Source organism: Aquarana catesbeiana, linkage group LG09, assembly GCF_042186555.1.
Source record: "Aquarana catesbeiana isolate 2022-GZ linkage group LG09, ASM4218655v1, whole genome shotgun sequence".
NCBI classification, from domain to species: domain Eukaryota; kingdom Metazoa; phylum Chordata; class Amphibia; order Anura; family Ranidae; genus Aquarana; species Aquarana catesbeiana.
In genome coordinates, this window is record NC_133332.1 from 5,820,835 (window position 1) to 5,846,608 (window position 25,774).

The following is a 25,774-nucleotide window of genomic DNA, read 5'->3' on the forward strand; positions in this document are numbered from 1 at the left end:
AGAGCATTTGTGAGGTCAGGCACTGATGTTGGACAAGAAGGCCTGGCTCGCAGTCTCTGCTCTAATTAATTACGAAGGTTTTTTTTTATCAGGTTGAGGTCAGGACTGTGTGCAGGCCAGTCAATTTCCTCCACCCCAAACTCACTCATCCATTTCTTTATGGACCTTGCTTTGTACACTGGTGGGCAGTCATGTTGGAACAGGAAGGGGTCATCCCCAAACTGTTCCCACAAAGATGGGAACATGAAATTGTCCAAAATGTCTTGGTATGCTGACGCCTTAAGAGTTCCCTTCACTGGAACTAAGGGGCCAAGACCAACCCCTGAAAAACAACCCCCCACACCATAATCCCCCCTCCCCCCCACACCATAATCCCCCCCTCCATCAAATGATTTGGACCGGTGCACAAAGCAAGGTCCATAAAGACATGGATGAGCGAGTTTGGGGTGGAGGAACTTGACTGGTCTGCACAGAGTCCTGACCTCAACCCGACAGAACACCTTTGGGATGAATTAGAGCGGAGACTGCGAGCCAGGCCTTCTCGTCCAACATCAGTGTCTGACCTCACAAATGCTCTTCTGGAAGAATGGTCAAACATTCCCATAGACACCCTCCTAAACCTTGTGGACGGTCTCCCCAGAAGAGTTGAAGCTGTTATAGCTGTAAAGGGCGGAGCCAACTCCATATTGAACCCTACAGACTAAGACTGGGATGCCATTAAAGTTCATGTGTGTAAAGGCATGTGTCCCAATACTTTTGGTAGTATAGTGTATATACAATAATATTATATATAAATATATAGTCAGTAGAGCAGAGATTGGTATCAGTAGGGCAGAGGACGGTGTCAGTAGATTCCTCTTATTTTATTGTTTAATTAAATTTTACACTATAAAATTGTTTTTTTTTTCCTGGGGGTAAGAAAGGAAGATTTGCGGTCTACCCGTCACACGCCCATGATTGACAGGTAGGTCGTGTTCAGCGGGTTGTCGAGCCCTCGTATTAGGTTGTGCCCAGGCACACCCGGAAACACCCTGTGCGCCATGTCGGTACTGATCACTCCTGTGTTCATTCGTCTCTGAAGCATAGTTAACGGTGCTTACTGCACTTCTCTGGCAGAAGGGCCCCAGGTATGATCTTGCACACAGACCCCCTGCTTTCATAACCACCCCCCCCCGACTGGTGTCGCTACCCTGGAAATAATGGACATCACATGACAAACACCTTTTACAGCCAGCATTTAGAAGCAAAATTTATTTTTCATTAGCATTAATTAAATGGATACATTTATTACACCGTCATTTCTAATAGCAGGAAGGCTTTTCATACATAACAGCCAAATAACAAACAGAAATGAAACTCAAATGCACAATCATTAACCCCTTCCACCATGCTAAATGCAATTTATTTGCTGCAAACCAATCCTCTGAAGAAGACACCAAGTGCACGGGTCGAAACGCGTCAATGTTATACAACAAACATTCTGATATGTAATGGCATGTATATATAATTCTGTGTTTGCACTTTATGTATTTGGAATGGTTTTTATTCTGCTACCAGAGCTCATATTTTAACTGCCATGCGAATATTACATGTAAACCTTAATAAAGAATTTATTTTTCTAAAATAATATACTTATGCGAATTGCTTATCTTGCTGCTTAAAAAAAAAAAGGGGGGTCCTGCATGACTTTGGTCCATATGCGATGCAAATTGAGCCATACAATCTTTATGATTGAATCCGCATCGCACAGACATCGCATGTGATTTGCACAGTAGTGCGGCGCGAATCACATGCAATATCGCACAGCGCACCAGTCTGAACCCAGCCTAATACTAATTAATTTTAGTATTTAAAAAAACACTGACCCCGACCTTTGGCCCTGACCTTGACTCAAACACTAACCCTGACACTGACCTTGATCTAGGCATTATTTAAAAAAAAAAATTCTTATTTTATTTTTCTAATTATTATTATATTTTCTTATTTTAAAAATTTTTTTAAATTATTCTTATTTTATTTTTCTAATTATTATTATATTTTCTTTTTTTGTAAATTTTTAAAATTATTCTTATTTTATTATTTTAATTATTATAATTTTATTTTTCTAATTATTATTATATTTTCTTATTTTAAAAATTTTTTTAAATTATTCTTATTTTATTTTTCTAATTATTATTATATTTTCTTATTTTGTTAAACTTTTAAAATTATTCTTATTTTATTATTTTAATTATTATAATTTTTTTCTTATTTTTATTTTTATTTTTTTTATGAAGCACGTGATTCGAGGCTCTAGTTGGCTTCGAAAAAGGGTAGGCTCGGGGCGCACCCGGTTGTGTGACAATATCGTATGAATATTCGCTATCCTTACACTGACCCTCCTCCCGGGCCAATCAGGAAGCGGGGTTGTGAGACCCTTCACCCGATTGGCTGAAAGGACAGGCGATCCTATTGGACGCCTAGGAGGAGGAGAAGGAGGAGGGAGGAGACGGTCAGCGGAAGCTGCTGAGATGTAGAGGAGGAGGAGATGCCAGCCCATCGCGGTGCTGCCCGTCCGGAACCTAGATGGGGTAAGTGCTGGAAGAGACCCAACCGAGCTGGAGACCCACCGACCGGAGGTGGGGGGGTTTGTTTGCCGCCCCCCCGCCCAAAAAAACCCCACCAGCCGCTACTGTACTCTATACCTGTAATGGCAGAGACTTGTGGTAGTGTGGAGGCCAATCAGGGACTGGCACTAACTGGCACTGGCTGGGAGGGACACTAACTGACTAACTGACCCTATGGGGGGGGGGGTTATTTACCAAAACTGCATGGTGCAAAATCTGGTGCAGCTCTGCTTAGAGACCAATCAGCTTCCAGGTTTTATTGTCAAAGCTTCATTGAACAAGCTGAAGTTAGAAGCTGATTGGCCGCCACGCACAGCTTCACCAGATATAGTATATCGACCCCATTTTGACATCGCTAGTGACACTTAGCCCCCCGTTCACACCAGTGCGACTTGTCATGCGATTTTACCGATCCAAATCGCATGACAAGTCGCACCCCTACTGTCAGCAACAGGGGAAAAAAACAAGGTTCCCGCACTATCTTTTGCGATTTCACGCGCGACTTGCATAGACATCTCGGCATGAAGTCGCACAGGTGTCAGCCAAGTCGCACCTGGAGTCGCACTGAACTGAATCGTGCGGCTTCAAGTGACGTTGCGCGATTTCAAAGCCGGATTCGGTGTGAACGGGGGGGGAGGGGGCTAATGCAGTGATCAGTGATAATACTGTGCACTGTCACTGTACTAATGACCCTGGATGAGTGAGAGGAGGGCAATCGAAGGGTTAGCTGTGTGCTGGCATTTCTTCCTGATTTTGGCGCTGAGCGGTAAGTGAGATCAGGGAGAAAAAAAAAAACAAAAACAGCCAGATCCGTGCTGTGATTGGCCAAAAATCATTGGCTGCGAGCCTGCTGACGAACACATGCTGGGTCCAACCACAGCACGGGAAGCAAGGGGGGGGGGGGCGTGCCTGGAAGCCTGACGCAATATACAAGTGAATGACGGTGCCCAGAGGAGCCGCCGGCCAAGCTGGTTGATGACCTGCCAAGCTCACCCTCATGGATGGGGGAGGGGCCATTCACGGGTTGCTCAAAACACTCAGTAGAGAGACTTCTAATGTGATAAAGTGTGGGAAAATCTTAGAAGTAATAAAGTAAAAAATGGCGACTACATTATTTTGCAAGACTTTAAAATAACGAATCAGCAGATCGGCAAAGTTTCATTCCGATTGTCCGCAAAGCGATCGTATTTCAGTTTTAACATTTTATTGCACATTTTACTGATCGGAAATGCATTGGAAAATCTTAAGAACCCCTCCACAAAATGTATCACGGTCTGGCGCTTTATCTCACTCTTGCATTCTTCATAGTGGTCCTTCTGCAAAAGACAAAAATGTAACATTTACGGAGAATAATGGGGGGGGAGGGGGGTATCTGAATATTTACTGAAACAAGGTACAATTGCTATTTGACTTCATCAACAATATACAGTTCAGCTCTCGCATCTGTACGCCCCCTACTGACAAGATCAGGGGTCTCCCAACTTTCTAAAAAAAGGGCCAGTCCCATCATTGGTGTCAGTGGGAGGAATAGTGCCCCATCATTGGTGTCAGTGGGAGGAATAGAGCCCCATCATTGTTATCAGTGGGAGGAATAGTGCCCCATCATTGGTGTCAGTGGGAGGAATAGTGTCCCCATCATTGGTGTCAGTGGGAGGAATAGTGTCCCATCATTGGTATCAGTGGGAGGAATAGTGTCCCCATCATTGGTGTCAGTGGGAGGAATAGTGTCCCATCATTGGTGTCAGTGGGAGGAATAGTGTCCCCATCATTGGTGTCAGTGGGAGGAATAGTGTCCCATCATTGGTATCAGTGGGAGGAATAGTTCCCCATCATTGGTATCAGTGGGAGGAATAGTGTCCCATCATAGGTGTCAGTGGGAGGAATAGTGCCGCTTTACAATATAAAAAGGGGGGCAGGACATGTGATACCTGACAAAGAGGTTCTGAGTGGCCTTGAAAAGTTGGATTTGCACTCACCGGGGTCTATTTCCAAAAATGTTTCAGCATCCCCCTCAGCCATTGTAAACAAATACCTGTAATGTGTCTAATACAGTGTGTGTATTTCCTATGATCGTCAGCTCCATCTAGTGGCCACAATTCAGTACTTTTCAGAATTGTCTTCAGCAAGAAAATATAGCATTATGACCACTAGATGGTGTTAGGTGCCCCCTTGGGCGTGCATCAGGTGCACACTGTGATCGCTGCATCCTGTTTTCAGACACAGCTGATCACGGATCGTGGTAAAGGGCCAATCACAAGCTGATCACAATGTAAACAGAGTTGCCAGTTACCGGCTCTCCTTTGTTCACACACTGTTATTCTATTCTATTCCTTTATTTTTTATTCTATTTTATATTTTTCTCTTTTTTATTTTCTATTCTGTCCCCCTTTTTTTGTTCTATTGTTTTCTATTCTTTTATTTTGTTTTCTGTTCTGTTTTACTCTATTATATTATATTCTTTTATTTTCTAGTATATTCTATTATATTCTTTTCTATTCTTTTATTTTCTATTCTGTTCTGGTTTACTCTGTTATATTCTATTCTTTTATTTTCTATCATATTCATTTTATTCTTTTCTATTTTATTTTGTTCTGTTTTGCTCTTCTTTTATTTTCTATTCTGTGCCTTTTTTTCTATTCTATTGTTTTCTATTCTTTTATTTTCTATTCTGTTCTGTTTTACTCTATTATATTCTTTTCTTTTCTATTCTATTCTTCTCTATTCTATTTTTTTCTATTATTTTATTTTGTATTTTCTTCTGTTTTACTCTATTATATTATACTCTTTTATTTTCTATTATATTATATTCTTTTCTTTTCTATTCACTTTTTTTCTATTCTTTGATTTTGTATTCTGTTCTGTTATACTCTATTATATTCTATTCTTGTATTTCCTATTCTATTCTTCTGTATTCTATTTTTTTCCTATTCTTTTATTTTGTATTCTCTTCTGTTTTACTCCATTATATTCTATCCTTTTATTTTCTATTATATTCTTTTTATTCTATTTTTTTTTATTCTTTTATTTTATTTTTTTCTATTCTTTTATTTTGTATTCTCTTCCGCTTTACTCTATTATATTATACTCTTTTATTCTCTATTAAATTATAATTTTCTATTCTCTTTTTTTTCTATTCTTTGATTTTGTATTCTGTTCTGTTTTACTCTATTATATTCTATTCTTTTATTTTCTATTATATTTTTCTCTGTTCTATTTTTCCCTATTCTTTTATTCTGTTCTGTTTTACTCTATTATATTCTATTCTTCTTTAATTTTCTATTATATTCTAATATATTTTTTTCTATTCTATTTTTTTCCTATTCTTTTATTTTGTATTCTCTTCTGTTTTACTCTATTATATTCTATTCTTTTGTTTCCTATTATATTTTTCTCTATTCTATCTTTTTTTCTATTCTTTCATTTTGTATTCTATTCTGTTTTCCTCTATTGTATTATAGTCTTTTGTTTTTTCTATTCTCTCTTTTTTTTCTATTCTTTGATTTTGTATTCTGTTCAGTTTTACTCTACAATATCCTATTCTTTTATTTTCTATTATATTCTTTCCTATTCTATCCCTTTATTTTCTATTCTATTTTAGTCTCTTCGGAAATTTGAATTCGATTCAAAAACTATTTGAATTCGATTAGAAAACAATTTGAATTTGAATTCTGTCCGAAATTTGGATTTGTTATTTCGGATTTGCTTAAATTTCTTACTATTGTAATTTGGAAGTTCGGATACATCCGGATTTCGTAATAACAAAAATTGTGTCCGAATTTCAATTTGGAACGAAACGCGCCGCACACGTCTAGTGGCAAATCCAATTCTTAGACGTTCACAAAGTGAATATGCGCGGCTTACCTTCAGGTTCGGACAATCGTTCTCCAATTGTTTCACACATTTATGTATGCTCTTGCTGATGTTGCCTATAATTTGGTTATGTTGAAAATGATGCGAGATCTTTTGTGTTCCATTTTCAAATATATCCATAAATGATCCTTCACACTTTTCATTGTTTTCCTGAAGAAAAAACAATTGGAAACAATGTAAATGATCAGATGTATTGATAAACTGCCAACAAATAACATTTCATTCCCGGCTTCTTCTTTGTTGCCACCTGCCAAATGGTGCCGGGGCAAGGTCATCTAGAGCCCAGGGCGAGCATGCCAAATTGGTGCGCCCCCCCCAACATGTATGAGCATTATGGATCAGCAATAGGGATGAGCCGAACACCCCCTGGTTCGGTTCGCACCAGAACCTGCGAACGGACCGAAAGTTCGCACGAACGTTAGAACCCCATTGACGTCTATGGGACTCGAACGTTCGAAATCAAAAGTGCTCATTTTAAAGGCTAATTTGCATGGTATTGTCCTAAAAAGGGTTTGGGGACCCGGGTCCTGCCCCAGGGGACAGGGATCAATGCAAAAAAAAGTTTTAAAAACGGCCGTTTTTTCGGGAGCAGTGATTTTAATGATGCTTAAAGTAAAAAAAAAAGTGAAATATTCCTTTAAATATCGTACCTGGGGTGTGTCTATAGTATGCCTGTAAAGTGACGCGTGTTTCCCGTGTTTAGAACAGTCCCTGCACCAAATGTCATTTTTAAAGGAAAAAATCTCATTTAAAACTGCTTGCGGGTTTAATGTAATGTCGGGTCCTGGCAATATGGATGAAAATCAGTGAGACAAACGGCATGGGTACCCCCCAGTCCATTACCAGGCCCTTTGGGTCTTGTATGGATATTAAGGGGAACCCCGCACCCAAATTAAAATAAGGAAAGGTGTGGGGCCCCCAGGCCCTATATACTCTGAACAGCAGTATACAGGCGGTGCAAACAAGACAGGGACTGTAGGTTTGTTGTTAAGTAGAATCTGTTTGTAATTTTGAACGGGTACATTTTTAACGTGTTTAGCTCCAGACAAAAAATCTTTTTTAAGCTTTTTGGAAAACATAGGGAAGGGTTATCACCCCTGTGACATTTGTTTTGCTGTCTTTCCTCCTCTTTAGAAGATTTCACCTCACTTTTTGTCCCAATGACAAATGTTTTTTGAGAATTTGGGGTTTTTTGTGGAACAAGGATTGGAAAGCATCAGTGGAAAGGAGAAATGTTTTTCCCATATTAACTCTTACAGGAGAGAATTTCCCTTCCTAGGGGTAGATTTCATCTCACTTCCTGTTGTCTCCTTCCGTTTGCAAGTAGGAGTCGTTTGTAAATTAGATGTTTGAAAGTAGGGGCCTGCCCTATATACTCAGCAGAAATTTGGGCCTTAGGTGTTGTTGTGGCCACAACACTGTAAGCCCTCACAGGGCCCTGCTGTGAAATATTAGATCAAGAATTGTAATTACATGCCCCTGTTGAACAGGGGCAGAAAAACTGGGCCTTTGGTGGTGGTGGTGGTGGTGCTGGTGCCACAACACTGTAAGTCCTCACTCGCTCTTGGTGGGTGCAGAAATGGGCCCTGCTGTGAAATAGTAGATCAAGAATTGTAATTACATTTCCCTGTTGAACAGGGGCAGAAAAATTGGGCCTTTGGTGGTGGTGGTGGTGGTGGTGCTGGTGCCACAACACTGCAACCCCTCACAGACACTCTAGTTGGAACGCAGGAACGAGCCCTGCTGCAAAGTATTGCATCAAAAATTGTAATTACACGCCCCTGTTAAACAGGGGCAGAAAAATTGGGCCTTAGGCACTGGTGCTGGTGCCACAAAACTGCAACCCCTCACAGACACTCTAGTTGGAACGCAGGAACGAGCCCTGCTGCAAAGTATTGCATCAAGAATTGTAATTACATGCCCCTGTTAGACAGGGGCAGAAAAATTGGGCCTTAGGCACTGGTGCTGGTGCCACAACACTGCAACCCCTCACAGACACTCTAGTTGGAACGCAGGAACGAGCCCTGCTGCAAAGTATTGCATCAAAAATTGTAATTACATGCCCCTGTTAAACAGGGGCAGAAAAATTGGGCCTTAGGCACTGGTGCTGGTGCCACAACATTGCAACCCCTCACAGACACTCTAGTTGGAACGCAGGAACGAGCCCTGCTGCAAAGTATTGCATTAAAAATTGTAATTACACGCCCCAGGGGCAGAAAAATTGGGCCTTAGGCACTGGTGGTGGCGCCCAGAACCAAAAATGTTCTTACAAGCTATCAGCGTGATGATTGAGGAGGAAGAGGATAATTACTCAGGGATAGTCACTCAGCATCAGCATAGGCAGTCTTTGAAGGGATCTGAGATTTCAAAAAAAATTATTCGGTTACATCAGCATCAGGTGCTTGGTAGCTGGTGGTGATCCAAGACTGATTCATTTTTATGAAGGTCAGTCGATCGACCGAGTCGGTGGACAGACGCACCCTGTGATCGGTTACCACGCCTCCAGCAGCACTGAATGTGCGTTCCGAAAGAACGCTGGATGCAGGACAGGCCAGTAGCTCAATTGCATACTGTGCAAGCTCTGGCCAGTGATCCATCCTCAAGACCCAGTAACCCAGAGGATTTTAGGTGGGAAAGGTGTCCAAGTCTGATCTTGCCCCTAGGTATTCCTGCACCATGTAAAACAGACGCTGGCGATGGTTGCTGGAACCGATCATACCTTGGGGCTGCGGACCAAAAAATTGTCTGAACGCATCGGTCAGATGGCCACCTTCTCCACCGCTCCTTCTTTGACTGACCGAAGCCTCAGCAACACGTTGTCCAGAAACAGGAGTTTGTAACCTCCCAGTCTCTGGGAACGCATTGCACAGACCTTTCTGCAAGGCCTCCCGAAGATGTTTCATCCTCTGCTCCCTCTGCGATGGCAAGATAAGGTCCGCAACCTTACCCTTGTAACGTGGATCAAGGAGGGTTGCCAGCCAGTATTGGTCCTTCTCCTTGATACCACGAATACGAGGATCCTTACGCAGGCTTTGCAAGATCAGGGAGGCCATGCAGCGTAGGTTTGCTGAGGCATTCGGTCCGGAGTCCTCTGGGTCACTAAGGACGACATGGTCCGCAGCCACCTCCTCCCAGCCACGTACAAGTCCATGTGTTTCTTGGGACTGATCCCTTAAAGACTGCTGCTGATGCTGAGTGCCAGGCTCCACCTCCATACTGACACAATCTTCCTCCTCCTCCTCCTCCTCCTCTTCCTGTGTGATCGGCGGGCACGCAGGAACACTGTCTGGATAAAGGGGGCCTTGAGAGCTAAGGAAGTCCTCCTCTTCCTGCCTCTGTTCTGCCTCAAGTGCCCTGTCCATTATTCCACGCAGCGTGTGCTCCAACAGGTGGACAAGGGGGACAGTGTCACTGATGCATGCACTGTCACTGCTCACCATCCTCATGGCCACCTCAAATGGTGACAGGACAGTGCATGTATCCCTAAACATGGCCCACTGGCGTGGGGAAAAAAAAAACCAAGCTCCCCTGACCCTGTCCTTGTGCCATAGTCGCACAGGTACTCATTGATGGCCCTCTGCTGCATGTGCAGCCGCTGCAGCATGGCCAACGTTGAGTTCCACCTGGTGGGCATGTCACAGATTAGGCGGTTCTTGGGCAGGTTAAACTCCTTTTGGAGGTCCGTCAGCCGAGCACTGGCATTATATGACCGGCGGAAATGCACACAGACTTTCCTGGCCTGCCTCAGGACATCCTGTAAGCCCGGGTACCTGCCCAAGAACCGCTGCACCACCAAGTTAAGGACGTGAGCCAAACAGGGCACATGGGTCATTTGTCCCTGTCGGAGGGCAGAGAGGAGGTTGGTGCCATTGTCGCAAACCACCATTCCTGCCTTAAGTTGGCGTGGCGTCAACCACCTCTGAACCTGCCCCTGCAGAGCTGACAGAACCTCTGCCCCAGTGTGGCTCCTGTCCCCAAAGCACACCAGCTCAAGCACCGCATGGCATCTTTTTGGCCTGCGTACTTGCGTAGCCCCTTGAACGGCTACGGAGCACCGCTGGTTCCGAGGACAAAGCACAGGAAGAGGCCATGGAGGAAGAAGAAGAGGAGGGGGTGGAGGAGAGAGGTGTGTCACAATCATTAGCATTTTGGAGGCGTGGTGGCGGAACAACCTCCAACACTACTGCACCTTGTCCTGCATCCTTCCCAGCTGCCAGCAGAGTCACCCAATGCGCCATGAAACTTAGGTAACGTCCCTGTCCATGCCTGCTGGACCATGAGTCAGCGGTAATATGCACCTTACCGCTGACCGCCCTGTCCAGCGAGGCATGGACATTGCCTTCCACATGCCGGTAGAGAGCCGGAATCGCCTTCCGTGAGAAAAAGTGGCGTTTGGGTACCTGCCACTGAGGAACCGCACATTCCACAAACTCACGGAAGGGGGCAGAGTCTACCAACTGAAAAGGCAGCAGTTGAAGTGCTAGCAATTTTGCCAAGCTAGCATTCAACCGCTGGGCATGTGGATGGCTGGGAGCAAACTTCTTTCGGCGGTGCAGCAGCTGGGGCAGGGAAATTTGCCTGGTACAATCTGACGTCGGTGTACCAAAAGCAGATTGCCCACAAGTACTTGGCTGTGACACACCTAATTCTACACCTTCATTCCTCTCTGTGCAGGTCTCAGAGAGGACTGAAGGTATAGTGGGGTTGGAAATCTCAGCTGATGAGGAGCAAGGAGAGGTCCTCTTTGTTCTTTGGTGTGGGTCTTTTAGATACGCTTGCCAACGAACTGCATGGCAGGTCAACATATGTCTGGTCAAGCATGTGGTATCCAAGTGGGAGATGTTTTGGTCACGCGAGATACGCTTGAGACATATGTTGCAAATAGCAGCGGTGCGATCTGATGCACTCGTCTCAAAAAAGGCCCACACCAAAGAACTTTTTAAATAACGCACAGAGACTGCAGCGCCCTGCACATGTGGAGCTTTGGGGTGTGATGCAGTCAATGTACTGCCCTTAGGCTGGCCCCTGGAGGGCATCCTGCCTCGTTGGTGATGTGCCGCCTCCTCCTCCTCCTCCTCTCTCCTATCAGGCACCCACGTTGAGTCAGTGACCTCATTATCCCCTCCCTCCTCATCACTGGAGCAAACCTGGCAGTATGCTGCAGCAGGGGGAGAATGACTGCCAGATTGCTGTCCTTCTTGGGCACCCCCTCTGTCCGTGCTCATGTTACTGCCTTCATCGAGCTCAGTATCATCATCAGAGCCTTCCAAACGCTGGGCATCCTCCTGGAGCATGTACCCAACACTGTGGTCAAACAGTTAGAGGGACTCCTCAGGAGGACATGGTGGGGCTAGGGAAAGAAGTCACTGATGACATTGAGCCGAGGGAAGAGGCCGCTGCTTTGCCAGACAAAGTACCCTGGGCATGGGTGAGAGAGGATGAGGAGGATGAGGACGGCTTGGTCATCCACTCGACCAAGTCTTCCGCATGTTGCGGCTCAACAAGGCCAGCTGCTGAAAAAAAGGCCAAGCGTGTCCCATGGCCACGTGCTGATGAGGATGCACCATCTCCACGACGAGCACTAGACACAGAGCCTGCTTGCCCTCTCTTATTGGCTTGTGACTGTCTGCCTCTCCTTCTTGGCCTTTCAGACATACTAATGGCCTGTAGCTGCATTAAGCTGGGATATATATATATATATATACTGATACTGCAGCTAGCAAAATCAACTGCCTGCCTGTAGTATGAGAACACCACCAACCTTCTACAGGTAGCTTTAGCTGAACACTGTGCAGAGCTCGCAAAAAACTAACTTGTAGCTTTTTTTAGCTGCCTGCGGTAGTGATAGGATCAGGAAAACACCACCAACCTTCTACAGGTAGCTTTAGGTGAACACTGTGCAGAGTTCGCAAAAAAATAACTTGTAGGTTTAGCTGAACACTGTGAGGAGGATGCACTGCACTAACTTGTAGCTTTAGATGAACACTGTGCAGAGGTCTTACTACACCAACTTGTAGGTTTAGCTGAACACTGTGAGCAGGACGCACAGCACTAAGTTGTATTTTTAGCTGAACACTGTGAGCAGGACGCACTGCACTAACTTGTATTTTTAGCTGAACACTGTGAGCAGGACGCACAGCACTAACTTGTATTTTTAGCTGAACACTGTGAGCAGGACGCACTGCACTAACTTGTATTTTTAGCTGAACACTGTGAGCAGGACGCACTACACTAACTGTAAATAGTCTAGCTGCCTGACTGTGGTACTAATAGGATCAAAAGAACACCAGTAATTTTCTTCAGGTAGCTGTATATACTGTAACAAGACAAGCCTGCCTGTCAGTAGGAAGATAACAGGAACGGATCTAGCTAAACTGAATACAGTGTATATATATATATATATACACAACACCTGGGATGCATATATATACACAATACACTGTAAGTGCAGCTAACTGACTGACTGTTCTGCCTAATCTATCTAACTCAAATCAAATGACACTGTCTCTCTCTCTCTCTCTATCTCTCAGCACACCGGAACACACTACACAGGGCCGCCGTGCAGGCGGCCTTATATAGTGTGGGGCGTGTACTAAATCCCCTGAGCCATAATTGGCCAAAGCCTCCTTGGCTTTGGCCAATTACGGCTCTCTGTTCAGACGGCGCTGTGATTGGCCAAGCATGCGGGTCATAGTGCATGCTTGGCCAATCATCAGCCAGCAATGCACTGCGATGCCGCAGTGAATTATGGGCCGTGACGAGCCACACGAATTTGGCGCGAACGGCCCATATCGTTCACAATTCGGCGAACGGGCAAACAGATGATGTTCGAGTCGAACATGGGTTCGACTCGAACACGAAGCTCATCCCTAGTCAGCAATAATCCCCCCCCCACAAAAAAAATCGAGCACTAATCTGCATGCTTACCCACTAAGCATTTACTCACTCCATTCACTCCATTTACTACTTACTGACACTCAGCAGGATAACATGCCGGCCTGCAGGGGGGGGGGGGCGCGCATCACGGCGATCGTGAGTGCGGCGTGTTAGTCTGACACCCCGCATCTCCGATCGTGATAAGAAGCCTCTGTCAGAGGCTTCTTACCACGTGATCAGCTGTGACCAATCACAGCTGATCACAACATGAACCAGGAAGTGCCGGTAAACGGCATTCCTCGGTTTGCGCTGACAGGGAGAGCCGATCGGAGGCGATCGGCAGCTCTCCACGTCAGAGGGGGGGGTCTGTGCTGATAATCAGCACATTGATTATCACCACAGCCCCCTCAAATGTACAAAAAACACTACCAATCAGTGCCCAGCATTCTCCCAATAAAAAACCCTCCAAGTGCCCACCATAGTGCTAATCAGAGCCCACCATAGTGCCAATCAGAGCACACCAGAAAGCCAATCAGTGCCCACCACAGTGCCAATCAGTGCCCAGCAGTAACACCATTCAGTAACACATCAGTACCTCATCATTAGTGCTGCTCATCCGTGCCACCTGTCAGTGCCACCTGTCAATGTCAATCAGTGCCAATCAGCGCCGCCTGTCAGTGCCCATCACACCCGCCTGTCAGTGCCCATCAGTGCTGCATATCAGTGCCACCTATTGGTGCCCATAAGTGCTACATATCAGTGCCGCCTATCAGTGCCCATCAATTTTACATATCAGTGCCTCCTCATCAGTGCCACCTTATCAGTGCCAACTTATCAGTGCCCATCAATTCTATATATCAGTGCCTCCTCATCAGTGCCCATCGGTACCACCTTATCAGTGCCAACTCATCAGTGCCCATCAATTCTACATATCAGTGCCTCCTCATCAGTGCCCATCAGTGCCACCTTATCAGTGCCAACTCATCAGTGCCCATCAGGGCTGCCTCATCAGTGCCCATCAGTGCCGCCTCATTAGTGCCCGTCAGTGAAGGAGAAAACAAAATTTTACGACAAAAACTAAGAAAAACTTTTTTTTTCAAAAATTTTGGTCTTTTTTAGTTTGTTTATCAAAAAAAAAACCCCAGAGGTGATGAAATACCACCAAAAAATAGCTCTATATGTGGGAAGAAAATGATAAATTTTGTTTGGGTACAGCGCTGTATGACCGCGTAATTGTCATTCAAAGTGCCACTGCGCTGAAAGCTGAAAATTTTACTGGGCAGGAAGGGGCGTAAGTGCCCGGTAAGAAACTCCCCACAACTTTTTTAGTTCTAACTTTTCTTTTGGCAAACTCATCGATAATATCTTCGTAGGACAAAGTATTTAAAAGTTCTGACTCAATGGCAAGTAAAGCTGAACTGTTCAGTCTTTCTTGACCCAAAGATGATCGTAAATAGTTCTTTACTCGTTTCAGACATGAAAAAGATTGTTCTGCTGAACAGTTAGCAACCAGAGTTATAGCAAAAAGTAAAAAATAATGTTTTTTTTTTTTTTTTTCAAATTTGTCGCTCTATTTTTGTTTATAGCGCAAAAAATAAAAACCGCAGAGGTGATCAAATACCACCAAAAGAAAGCTCTATTTGTGGGAAAAAAAGGACGTCAATTTTGTCTGGGAGCCACGTCGCATGACCGCGCAATTTTCAGTTAAAGCGACGCAGTGCCGAATCGCAAAAAAGTGCTCTGGTCTTTGGCCAGCAAAATGGTCCGGGGCTTAAGCAGGGCTGGACTGGGACAAAAATGTGGCCCTGGACTTCATCCAGACCGGCCCACTTTAATTTTGCAAACACGCGCAAACCAGTATATAAACTATACGCAATTACGCAAAAAAAAAAAAGTAAAAACATTCCACTATAAGTATAAATGGCTTTTTTTTCAGGGTTCCCAGAGAACCCCCCACTTACATCAGGGTCCCCAGAGAGCCCCCCTTTTACATCAGGGTCACCAGAGTGCCTCCACCTTACTTTAGGGTCCCCAATGAGCCCCCCTTACATCTGGGTCCCCAGAGAGCCTCCCCTTACATCAGGGTCCCCAGAGAGCCCCCTCTTACATCTGGATCCCCAGAGAGCCTTCCCCTTACATCAGAGTCCCCAGAGAGCCTCCCCCTTACATCAGGATCCCCAGAGAGAATCCCCCTTACATCAGGGTCCCCAGAGAGCCTCCCCTTACATCAGGATCCCCAGAGAGAATCCCCCTTACATCAGGGTCCCCAGAGAGCCCCCCTTACATCAGGGTCCCCAGAGATACACCCACTTACATCAGGGTCCTGGAGAGCCCCTCCTTACCTCAGGGTCCCCAGAGAGCCACTTCTTACATCAAGGTCACCAGAGAGAGGGCAGGCAGTGAGAGATGATGTAATCTCTCTGCTGCCCGTGGCTGCACAGTAAGGGCGGAACAGCGGTGATGCAGGGCGAGCGATGGGAGATGATGTCATCTCTCTGCTCTCTCGCCGGCCTGGCTCTCCCGTGCTGCCTGCCCGCTCGCTCTCCGGCTCTCCCATGCTGCATGGCTGCAGAGTGGCCATGGCTCGGTAGTGGGCCGCGGCTCTGTGGTTGGGGAACCCTGGGACTAGGGCTATGGGACCCAGATTCGGGGCTATAGCCCCAAAAGCCACCACTAGTGACGCCACTGGCTGTCACTGAAACCGGTCCACTGAGCCATCGGCCCACCGGGAAACTCCCGGTAGTCCCGATGGCCAGTACATGCCTGGGCTTAAGTGGTTTATAATTGAATAGTGACTAAACAAGAATTTGCCAGAAAGTTGCTGTATCGCTGTCATGAATGATATTTGCTGCCACATGAACAAACACTAACCTGGCCCTGGAAGTTTGTCTGGCGCAGTGGCGGCTCAAAACTCGTGGCCCTCATGGGCGGGAGGAGGGTCAGGAGGAAACCTGGACTGGAGAAGTCAGGCTGCTGGCAATGTGCTCCCCTGTAGCAGCTGCCGGACTCGGGAGTAGTCGGCGGTGGTGGCGGCCCCGGGACTCACTGACACTGACTGGGCAGTGGGCACAGGCTGGATCCTGGTGACTCGTCGCTCTGGTGTGCCTGGCTAGTCTCTCTCTCTCTCTCTGCTGCTGGCCGGAGGCGGAGAAGGAGAGAGGAGGTGGGTGGACCCATAGGGTGCACTGCCCACGTGTCAGCCAACGTCGCTCGTTGCTAGACGCGGGGCGGCCCTAGCCTAGCAACCAGTTCTGCTGCAGATGAGTGTAACTCTATCAGAGTGGCGGAGGCAGACCGTTTTTTTTTCTTTTCATTCCAGGACACTGTATTGTCCCAGAACGAAGGTGCCCGGGACACGGGACAAAGATCATAATTAAGGGACAATCCAGGGCAATCCGGGAAGTCGCCGCAGGAGCGGCACTGCCCCTGCACCACTGCTTCCCGAGGCCTGGTGGGAAATCCGGCCCTGGCCCCAAGCCCACCCTTTTTTGAAGCCAATTAGAGCCTCTGGCTGTAATCATGTGCTTAAAAAAATAAACAAACCCCACTGGGATCCATGCACCCGGTGCCCTGTATGTAGATTAGGGGGCGGACGCATGGATGGGGGGTGGCACCCCTGCGCCCTTCATTATGGGCCACCACTGCTTACCCCCTAAGCATTTGTTTGCCGTCCTTTTGCTTTCGAAAGCTCTTATAAAGCCAAGGACGGGCCACCCGCTAACGTAATCGAGTGACCCCGCCCTTGACTATATAAGAGCTGTTAAAGCAAAAAGATGGCACTCGATTGGACGCCTCCCATGAAGGTGAAGTTTTTTTTTCTTCGGGACCATTGGCACCATGATTGAAGAGGGATGGACATCGCGGGACACATTTTTTTTTTTTAAATACAGGGATTTCCAAAACTGTCTCCTGTAATTTTTACTTTTTTGAAACTTTTTTTGGTAAATGCGTAGGGGTACAATGTACCCAATACCCATTCACATAGGGGGGGCTGGGATCTTGTTAAAGGGGGCTTCCAGATTCTGATAAGCCCCCCCCGCCCGCAGACCTCCACAACCTTTGGGCAAGGGTTGTGGGGATGAGGCCTTTGTGGATTTTGGGGGGGACCCCCACCCCATTTTTAAAAAAATTTTGGCGTGGGATTCCCCTTAATAACCATACCAGACCTGAAGGGCCTGGTATGGTTTTTTGGGGGACCCCCCATGCCATTTAAAAAAAAAATTTGGCACAGGGTTCCCCTTAACCACCTCAATACTGGGCATTTACACCCCCTTCCTGCCCAGGCCATTTTTCAGCTTTCAGCGCTCTCACACTTTGAATGACAATTGCGCAGTCATGCTGCACTGTAACCATGTGAATTTTTTATCATCTTTCTTTTGGTGGTATTTAATCACTTCTGGGTTTTTTATTTTTTCCTAAAAAAAACAAACGAAAATTTGGAAAAAGAATAAAGTTTTTCTTAGTTTCTGACAGTAAATTTTATAAATAAGTAATTTTTCTCCTCTGGTGGGCGCTGATGAGGCGGCACTGATGGCCACTGATGAGGCGGCACTTATGGGCACTGATTAGGTGGCACTGATGAGGAGGCACGAATATGCCCCACTTATGGGCACTGATATGAGGAACTGATGAGCACTGGAAGGCGGCACTGGGTGGCAATGATGGGCACTGATGGGTGTCACTGGTGGGCACAGACGGCACTGGTGGGCACAGATAGGCGGCACTGGTGGGCACAGATGGGCGGCACGGATAGGCGGCACTGATGGGTGGCATTGATGGGCAGCATTGATGGGCATCAATGATGGGCATTGATGGGCAGCACTGATAGCCAGCACTGACTGGCATCACTAATAGCCTCTGATTGCTGGCACTGGTGGGCAGTGGTGGGCACTCATTGCTGGCACTGGTGGCTGGTGGGCACTTATTGCTGGCACTGTCGGGCTTTATTGTCATCAAGGCACTGATGATCAGTGCCCTGATTACATACCTAGATGTCCTCTGCAAGGAGATGCCGCTGATCGGCTCTCCTCTCCTCACACTCTGTCAGTGTGAGGCGAGGAGCTCCGATCACCGCATAGTTGCCAACTGTCCCGAATTCGCCGGGACATTTCCGGGAGATGTAGACCTTTTTCCTGATTTAATCGTTTCCTGGGAAATGTCCTGGGAAATTCGTTTTTTCTGATTTTTGCCGCCAAGGTCCGCTCCGACGGACGCTAGAGGTCCGCGGCCGGCGGAGACAATGTCTCTGCCGGCCGCCATTTTCAAGAAGACTGTAGTAGTAGAAGTAGGCTGGCTGGATGGCTACAATAGAAATTGAGCTGCAGCCCTGCCCCGCTCTGCCCCGCTGCCAGTCTCTGTGACCTGTTATGGAAAGGGGCGGGGGATGGGCGGCGCCGCAGCTCATTGTAACCACGCGGCTCCGGTTGACTAACTTTGGGGCCCGTATAGTCTGGATGTCACAGGGGGACCAATCTGGATGTCCAGGGGGCCGTCTGCATTTCAAGGGGGGGGGCCAGTCTGGATGTCACAGGGGGGGCAGTCTGCATGTCACAGGGGGGGCAATCTGGATGTCACAGGGGGGGCAATCTGGATGTCACAGTGGGGGGCCAGTCTGCATGTCACAGGGGGGCCAGTCTGCATGTCACAGGGGGGCCAGTCTGGATGTCACGGGGGGGGCAGTCTGGATGTCACGGGGGGCCAGTCTGCATGTCGCAGGGGGGCACCAGATGTAAGGAGGACTGATGGGGACACAGATGTAAGGAGGACTGATGGGGACACAGATGTAAGGAGGACTGATGGGGACACAGATGTAAGGAGGACTCCGGTGATGGGGACACCAGATGTAAGGAGGACTCCGCTGATGGGGACACAGATGTAAGGAGGGCTCTGCTGATGGAGACAGATGTAAGGAGGACTCCGGTGATGGGGACACCAGATGTAAGGAGGACTCCGCTGATGGGGACACAGATGTAAGGAGGGCTCCCCTGATGGGGACACAAATGTAAGGAGAGCTCCGCTGATGGAGACACAGATGTAAGGAGGGGCTCCGCTGATGGAGACACAGATGTAAGGAGGGGCTCCGCTGATGGAGACACAGATGTAAGGAGGGGCTCCGCAGATGGAGACACAGATGTAAGGAGGGGCTCCGCTGATGGAGACACAGATGTAAGGAGGGGCTCCACTGCTGGGGACACAGATGTGAGGAAGGCTCCGCTGATGGGGCACCTGATGTAAGGAGGGATTCTGCTGGGGGCACCTGATGGCATCTGGTGGCAGGCAACGTGGCAGGTGACACGCTCAGGGCTCCCACAATGTTGGCAACTATGTTACTGGCATCTCTGTGTTTACATGTGATCGGCTGTGATTGGACACAACCGATCACATGGTTAAAGAGTCGTGGCAGCGGCTCTATACAGAGATCGATGTCGCGCCATGTCCTAGCAACATGGCGCTGCCGCAATCGCTGTGCTACATGCCTCAGAGGGAGCACGAGAGCGGCCGTTCTGGGAAGCTGTCATATGATGTCCACCCAGAAGGAGAGCCGCACTGCCCCACCGTCATTTGACGGTGGGCGGGTAGCAAGTGGTTAAAATCCATTTGAGACCCGAAGGGCCTAGTAATGGACTGGGGGGAACCTACACCGTTTTTTTCAATCCGACAATATCTATACACCCAATAGAAAATATCATATCTGCAGTTTTCACATATGTCAGAGCCCCGCCACACTAGCGGTAAGTGACACTGGACCAGCCACACGCGCTGGGGGGGTTTAGTGAAGTGACAGCCGAGCCTGGCTGCATATACTGGGCATAAGTGGCTGCATATAATGGGCACAAGTGGCTGCATATAATGGGCACAAGTGGCTGCATATGATGGGCACAAGTGGCTGCATATGATGGGCACAAGTGGCTGCATATGATGGGCACAAGTGGCTGCATATGATCGGCACAAGTGGCTGGATATGATGGGCACAATGGCTGCATGTGATGGGCGCAATGGCTGCATGTGATGGGCACAATGGCTGCATGTGATGGGCACAAGTGGCTGCATATGATGGGCACAAGTGGCTGCATATGATGGGCACAGTGACTGCATATGATGGGCACAGTGGCTGCATATGATGGGCACAGTGGCTGCATATGATGGGCACAAGTGGCCGCATTTGATGGGCACAGTGGCTGCATATTATAGGCACAAGTGGCTGCATATGATGGGCACAAGTGGCTGCATATGATGGGCACAAGTGGCTGCGTTTGATAGGCACAGTGGCTGCATGTGATGGGCACAAGTGGGTGCATATGATGGGCACAGTGGCTGTGTTTGATGAGCATAATGGCTGCATATGATGGGCACAAGTGGCTGCGTTTGATGGGCACAGTGGCTACATTTGATGGGCACAATGGCTGCATTTGATGGGCACAGTGGCTGCATTTGATGGGCACAGTGAGGCTGCAATTGATGGGGGGGTTTAGTATTTTTCAGTTTGTTTGCCCCCTCCAAAAAATTTTGAGCACCGGCCGCCACTGAAAATGCGGCAAAAACCTGCAACCTATTATAAATCAATAGGACTGCAGCTAAAACTGCAGATGCACAAGCAGTGCAGCCAAACTACAACACACCAGTGTGAGCCCAAAGGCTTGTATACACAACCCCCCCCCCCCCCCCCCCCGTAAAACTTGGTCTGATCAATATTCCTGGCATTCATTTCACACACAGCCATACCATCCAAGCTCAGGAGGGGTGGGGGCTCTGGGGAATTGTTTGACTATGCAGGCCCCGTCTGGTCTACCTGTCCGGGCAGAGTCCTGAAGGGAGTGGCAAGCTGCTGGTGGCAAGTGGCACACTGTATCTGGTGGCAGGCTGTGGTTGGCAAGTAGCACACTGTATCTGGTGGCAGGCTGCTGGTGCCAAGTGGCACACTGTATCTGGTGGCAGGCTGTTGGTGGCAAGTAGCACACTGTATTTGGTGGCAGGCCTAGTAATAGAAATAATGGAAAAATATCATCCTGATACCATATCAAGCATGGTGCCAGGATGATTTTAAGTGCTAACACCAGCCATTTGCCTGACAAATCCCCCCCCCCCCATCTTTTGTTAAGAGGGGGATGGTTTTCCCTGAATGGCAGTTTGGAAATGTGGTCACCCTATGTTGCTGCTGGTGAGAGACCGCATAGCAGGTGGTGCTGCAGCTGCAGAGAGGCTGCATGGCTGGTATTACTGGTAGGGATGGGCTGAAAACCCCCCCGGTTTGGTTCACAGCAGAACATGCGAACAGGCAAAAAATTTGTTCGAACACCATTAAAGTCTATGGGACACGAACGGGAATAATCAAAAGTGCTAATTTTAAAGGCTTATATGCAAGTTATTGTCATAAAAAGTGTTTGGGGACCCGGGTCCTGCCCCAGGGGATAAGGATCAATGCAAAAAAAGTTAAAAACTGATGTTTTTTCGGGAGCAGTGATTTTAATAATGCTTAGAGTGAAACAATAAAAGTGAAATATTCCTTTAAATTTCGTACCTGGGGGTGTCTATAATATGCCTGTAAAGGGGCGCATGTTTCCCATGTTTAGAACAGTCTGACAGCAAAATGACATTTCTAAAGGAAAAGAAAGTAATTTAAAAGTACTCTGCAATACTCATAAAAGTCATTGAAAAAGACGGCCTGGGGTTCCCCCCACAGTCCATTACCAGGCCCTTTGGGTCTGGTATGAATTTTTTTTTTTTAATTTTGGCGCGGGGTTCCTCTTAATATCCATACCAGACCTGAAGGGTCTGGTATGGAATTTGGGGGTACCACCACGCATTTTTTTCTTTAAATTTTGGTTCGAGGTTCCGCTTAATATTCATACCAGACCCAAAGGGCCTGGTAATGGACTGTGGGGGGAACCCCAGGCCGTCTTTTTCAATGACTTTTATGAGTATTGTAGAGACCCGACAATTCACTAAAGCAGCCGGCGCTACCGCTAGTAGTTTTAAATGACTTTTTTTTCCTTTAGAAATGTCATTTTGCTGTCAGACTGTTCTAAACACGGGAAACATGCGCCCCTTTACAGGCATACTATAGACACCCCCCAGGTACGAAATTTAAAGGGATATTACACTTTTATTGTTTCACTTTAAGCATTATTAAAATCACTGCTCCCGAAAAAACGGACGTTTTTAAAACTTTTTTTTGCATTGATCCATGTCCCCTGGGGCAGGACCCGGGTCCCCAAACACTTTTTATGACAATAACTTGCATATAAGCCTTTAAAATTAGCACTTTTGATTTCTCCCATAGACTTTTAAAGGGTGTTCCACGCTTTTGAATTTGCTGCGAACACCCCAAATTGCTCGCTATTCGGAGAACGGGCGAACAGCCGATGTTCGAGTCGAACTCATATTCGACCCGAACAGACAGCCCATTCCTAATTACTGGTGAGAGTATATTTAATTTGCTTTAGCAAAAAATTGTTTGTATTTTCATTTTCTTTCCATAAAAAGGCCACCAAAATCCTCAGCACCAGGCCCATGATGGTCTAATGCCCCGTACACACGGTCGGACATTGATCGGACATTCCGACAACAAAATCCGTGGATTTTTTCCGACGGATGTTGGCTCAAACTTGTCTTGCATACACACGGTCACACAAAGTTGACGGAAAATCAGATCGTTCTGAACGCGGTGACGTAAAACACGTACGTCGGGACTATAAACGGGGCAGTAGCCAATAGCTTTCGTCTCTTAGAGCCCTTTCACACTGGGGCGGTTTGCAGGCGTTATTGCTCTAAAAATAGCGCCTGCAAACCGACCTAAAACTGCCTCTACTGTTTCTTCAGTGTGAAATCCAGAGGGCTTTCACACTGAAGCGGTGCGCTGGCAGGAGAGAAAAAAATCTCCTGCAAGCCGCATCTTTGGAGCGGTGAAGGAGCGGTGTATTCACCGCTCCTAAACCGCTCCTGCCCATTGAAATCGATGGGGCTGCGCGGCTATACCGCGGCAATACCGCGGCTATAGCTGCGCTATGCCAGCGGTTTTAACCCTTTTTCGGCCACCAACGGGGGTTAAAACCGCACCGCTAGTGGCCGAATACCGCCGCAAAAACGACGGTAAAGCAGCGCTAAAAATTGCGCTGTTTTACCGCCGACGCACCCACCGCCCCAGTGTGGAAGCAGCCTTAATTTATTCTGAGCAATGCGTGGCACTTTGTCCATCGGATTTGTGTACACACAATCGGAATTTAGACCCCTTTCACACTGGGGCGTTTTTCCAGGCGTTTTTCAGGTGCTTTAGTGTTAAAAAAAGCGCCAGGAAAGCGCCTGAAAGAAGCCTCATCTGCAATCCCAATGTGAAAGCCCAAGCCCTTTCACACTGCCAGCGCCTGAAAAATGCTGGTAAAGTGCTGCTTAGGACCCCTTTCACACTGGGGCGTTTTTCAGGCGTTTTTCGGGCACTGGCAGTGTGAAAGGGCTCGGGCCATCAGCACACCCAGCCCGGTGGCAAAAACATGAAAGCGTTGCAACTTTTTTTGACGCCCTGCCAGAGCAGCGCCCCAGTGTGAAAGCACTCGGGCTTTCACATTGGGATTGCAGATGAGGCTTCTTTCAGGCGCTTTACAGGCGCTTTTTTAAACGCTAAAGCGCCTGAAAAACGCCCCAGTGTGAAAGGGGTCTCAGTGTGAAAGCACTCGGGCTTTCACATTGGGATTGCAGATGAGGCTTCTTTCAGGCGCTTTACCGTCGCTTTTTTAAACGCTAAAGCGCCTGAAAAATGCCTTAAAAACGCCCCAGTGTGAAAGGGGTCTTAAAGGATTGGATTTTGTTGTCGGAAAAATGTTATAGCCTGCTCTCAAACTTTGTGTGTCGGAAATTCCGATGGGGAAAAAGTCCGATGTAGCCCACACACGGTCGGAATTTCCGGCAACAAGCTCTGATCGCGCATATTCCGTCGGGAAGTCCGACCGTGTGTACAGGGCATTAATCTGGCCCTGAATTATAGAAATTATTGACTGGTTTCTTTGTCAGTGGGGCAAACGCACAAAATCAGCAGCCGATCAAATCCTTTTTTTTCCCTCATAAAATGTTACTTTCAGTTACGAAAAAAAAAACAAAAAAAAACTACCGATCTTACCCAATCTGCGGTTGTTGGACCCTCCACTCTGAAGTAAGAAGATTTTTTTATCTAGAATGGAAAACAAAAAACAGAAAACAAAAATCGCACAATGTAACCCAACATCTAATTATTAACAATAATCTTTGCGATCTTCAAGGCTTCTCTTACCGAAGGTTCCTCTGCCAGTTTTGTTAGTAAAGCGGTGATGCGTTCGATGAAATATTCGGGGTTGTAAACTCTCGTTGAAGAAATGCAAGGAAAAGCCACGAAGATGAAACATATTCCGAGGCAAACGGCTGCAAGCTTTGCACGCTGCTCCATTTTCGAATTTACATGAAATAAAAAAGAAAGAGAGCTTGCAACAATGTTTATATATATTTGGCAACAATAGGAAATGTTTTTTTTCCCACTTGTGATTGAAAAGATAACAGTTACTAAGAAAAACATTTCCTAATCTGATCCTCACAGCTGATAGTCCGCGGTTGGCAAGATGAAATCGTGACCTGAATTTCTTTTTTCCTCCGTTTATATTGGGGCTGGTTTACTAAAGGCAAAGAGATTGTGCACTTTGCAGTTGCTCCAGAACTTAGTAAGTGAGCAGAAGCTCTGCTGACTTCCATCATCCAATCAGGTGCAAGCAAAAATGCTGTTTTTTTTTTTTTTTTTTTTTTTTTTTTAAATTTTCCTTGGCTAGTCCTTTGCAAAGTGAAGCTTTACCTCATTTACTGAACTCTGGAGCAACTGCTCTCGCAAAGTGCACAGTCTATTTGCCTTTAGTACAGTGCCTTGCAAAAGTATTCACCCCCCTTGGCATTTTTTCGTGTTTTGTTGCCTCACTACCTGGAATTAACATGGATTGTTTGAGGATTTGCATCGTTTAATTTACAGAACACGCCCACAACTTTGAAGATGTTTTTTTTTTTTTTTATTGTGAGGCAAACAACAAATAGGACAAAATAACAGAAAAAGTCAATGTGCATAACTATTCACCCCCTTAAATTCAATACTTTGTAGAGCCACCTTTTGCGGCTATCACAGCTCCAAGTCGCTTTGGATAAGTCTCTATGAGCTTGCCACATCTTACCACTGCCCATTCCTCCTTGCAAAACTGCTCCAGCTCCTTCAAGTTGGATGGTTTTGCGCTTGTGAACAGCAATCTTTAAGTCTGACTGCAGATTTTCTATTGGATTGAGGTCTGGGCTTTGACTAGGCCATTCCAACACATTTACATGTTTCCCCTTAAACCACTCAAGTGTTGCTTTAGCAGTGTGTTTGGGGTCATTGTCCTGCTGGAAGGTGAACCTCCGTGCTAGCCTCAAATCACACACAG

The 25,774-nt window shown here is 46.8% G+C and overlaps 1 protein-coding gene across 1 annotated transcript; it reads right to left on the minus strand.

Annotated features, from left to right (window-relative positions):
- Positions 1–1,939: 1,939 nt before the first annotated feature.
- Positions 1,940–25,131, minus strand: LOC141107397 (uncharacterized). Its single transcript, XM_073598099.1, has 4 exons — positions 24,613–25,131; positions 24,463–24,513; positions 6,468–6,626; positions 1,940–3,922 (listed from the first exon to the last, which is right to left on the minus strand). Exons 1-4 carry the CDS (start codon positions 24,889–24,891, stop codon positions 3,746–3,748), a joined length of 666 nt encoding a protein of 221 aa, XP_073454200.1. The 5' UTR covers positions 24,892–25,131; the 3' UTR covers positions 1,940–3,745.
- Between the last annotated feature and the right edge of the window lie 643 nt (positions 25,132–25,774).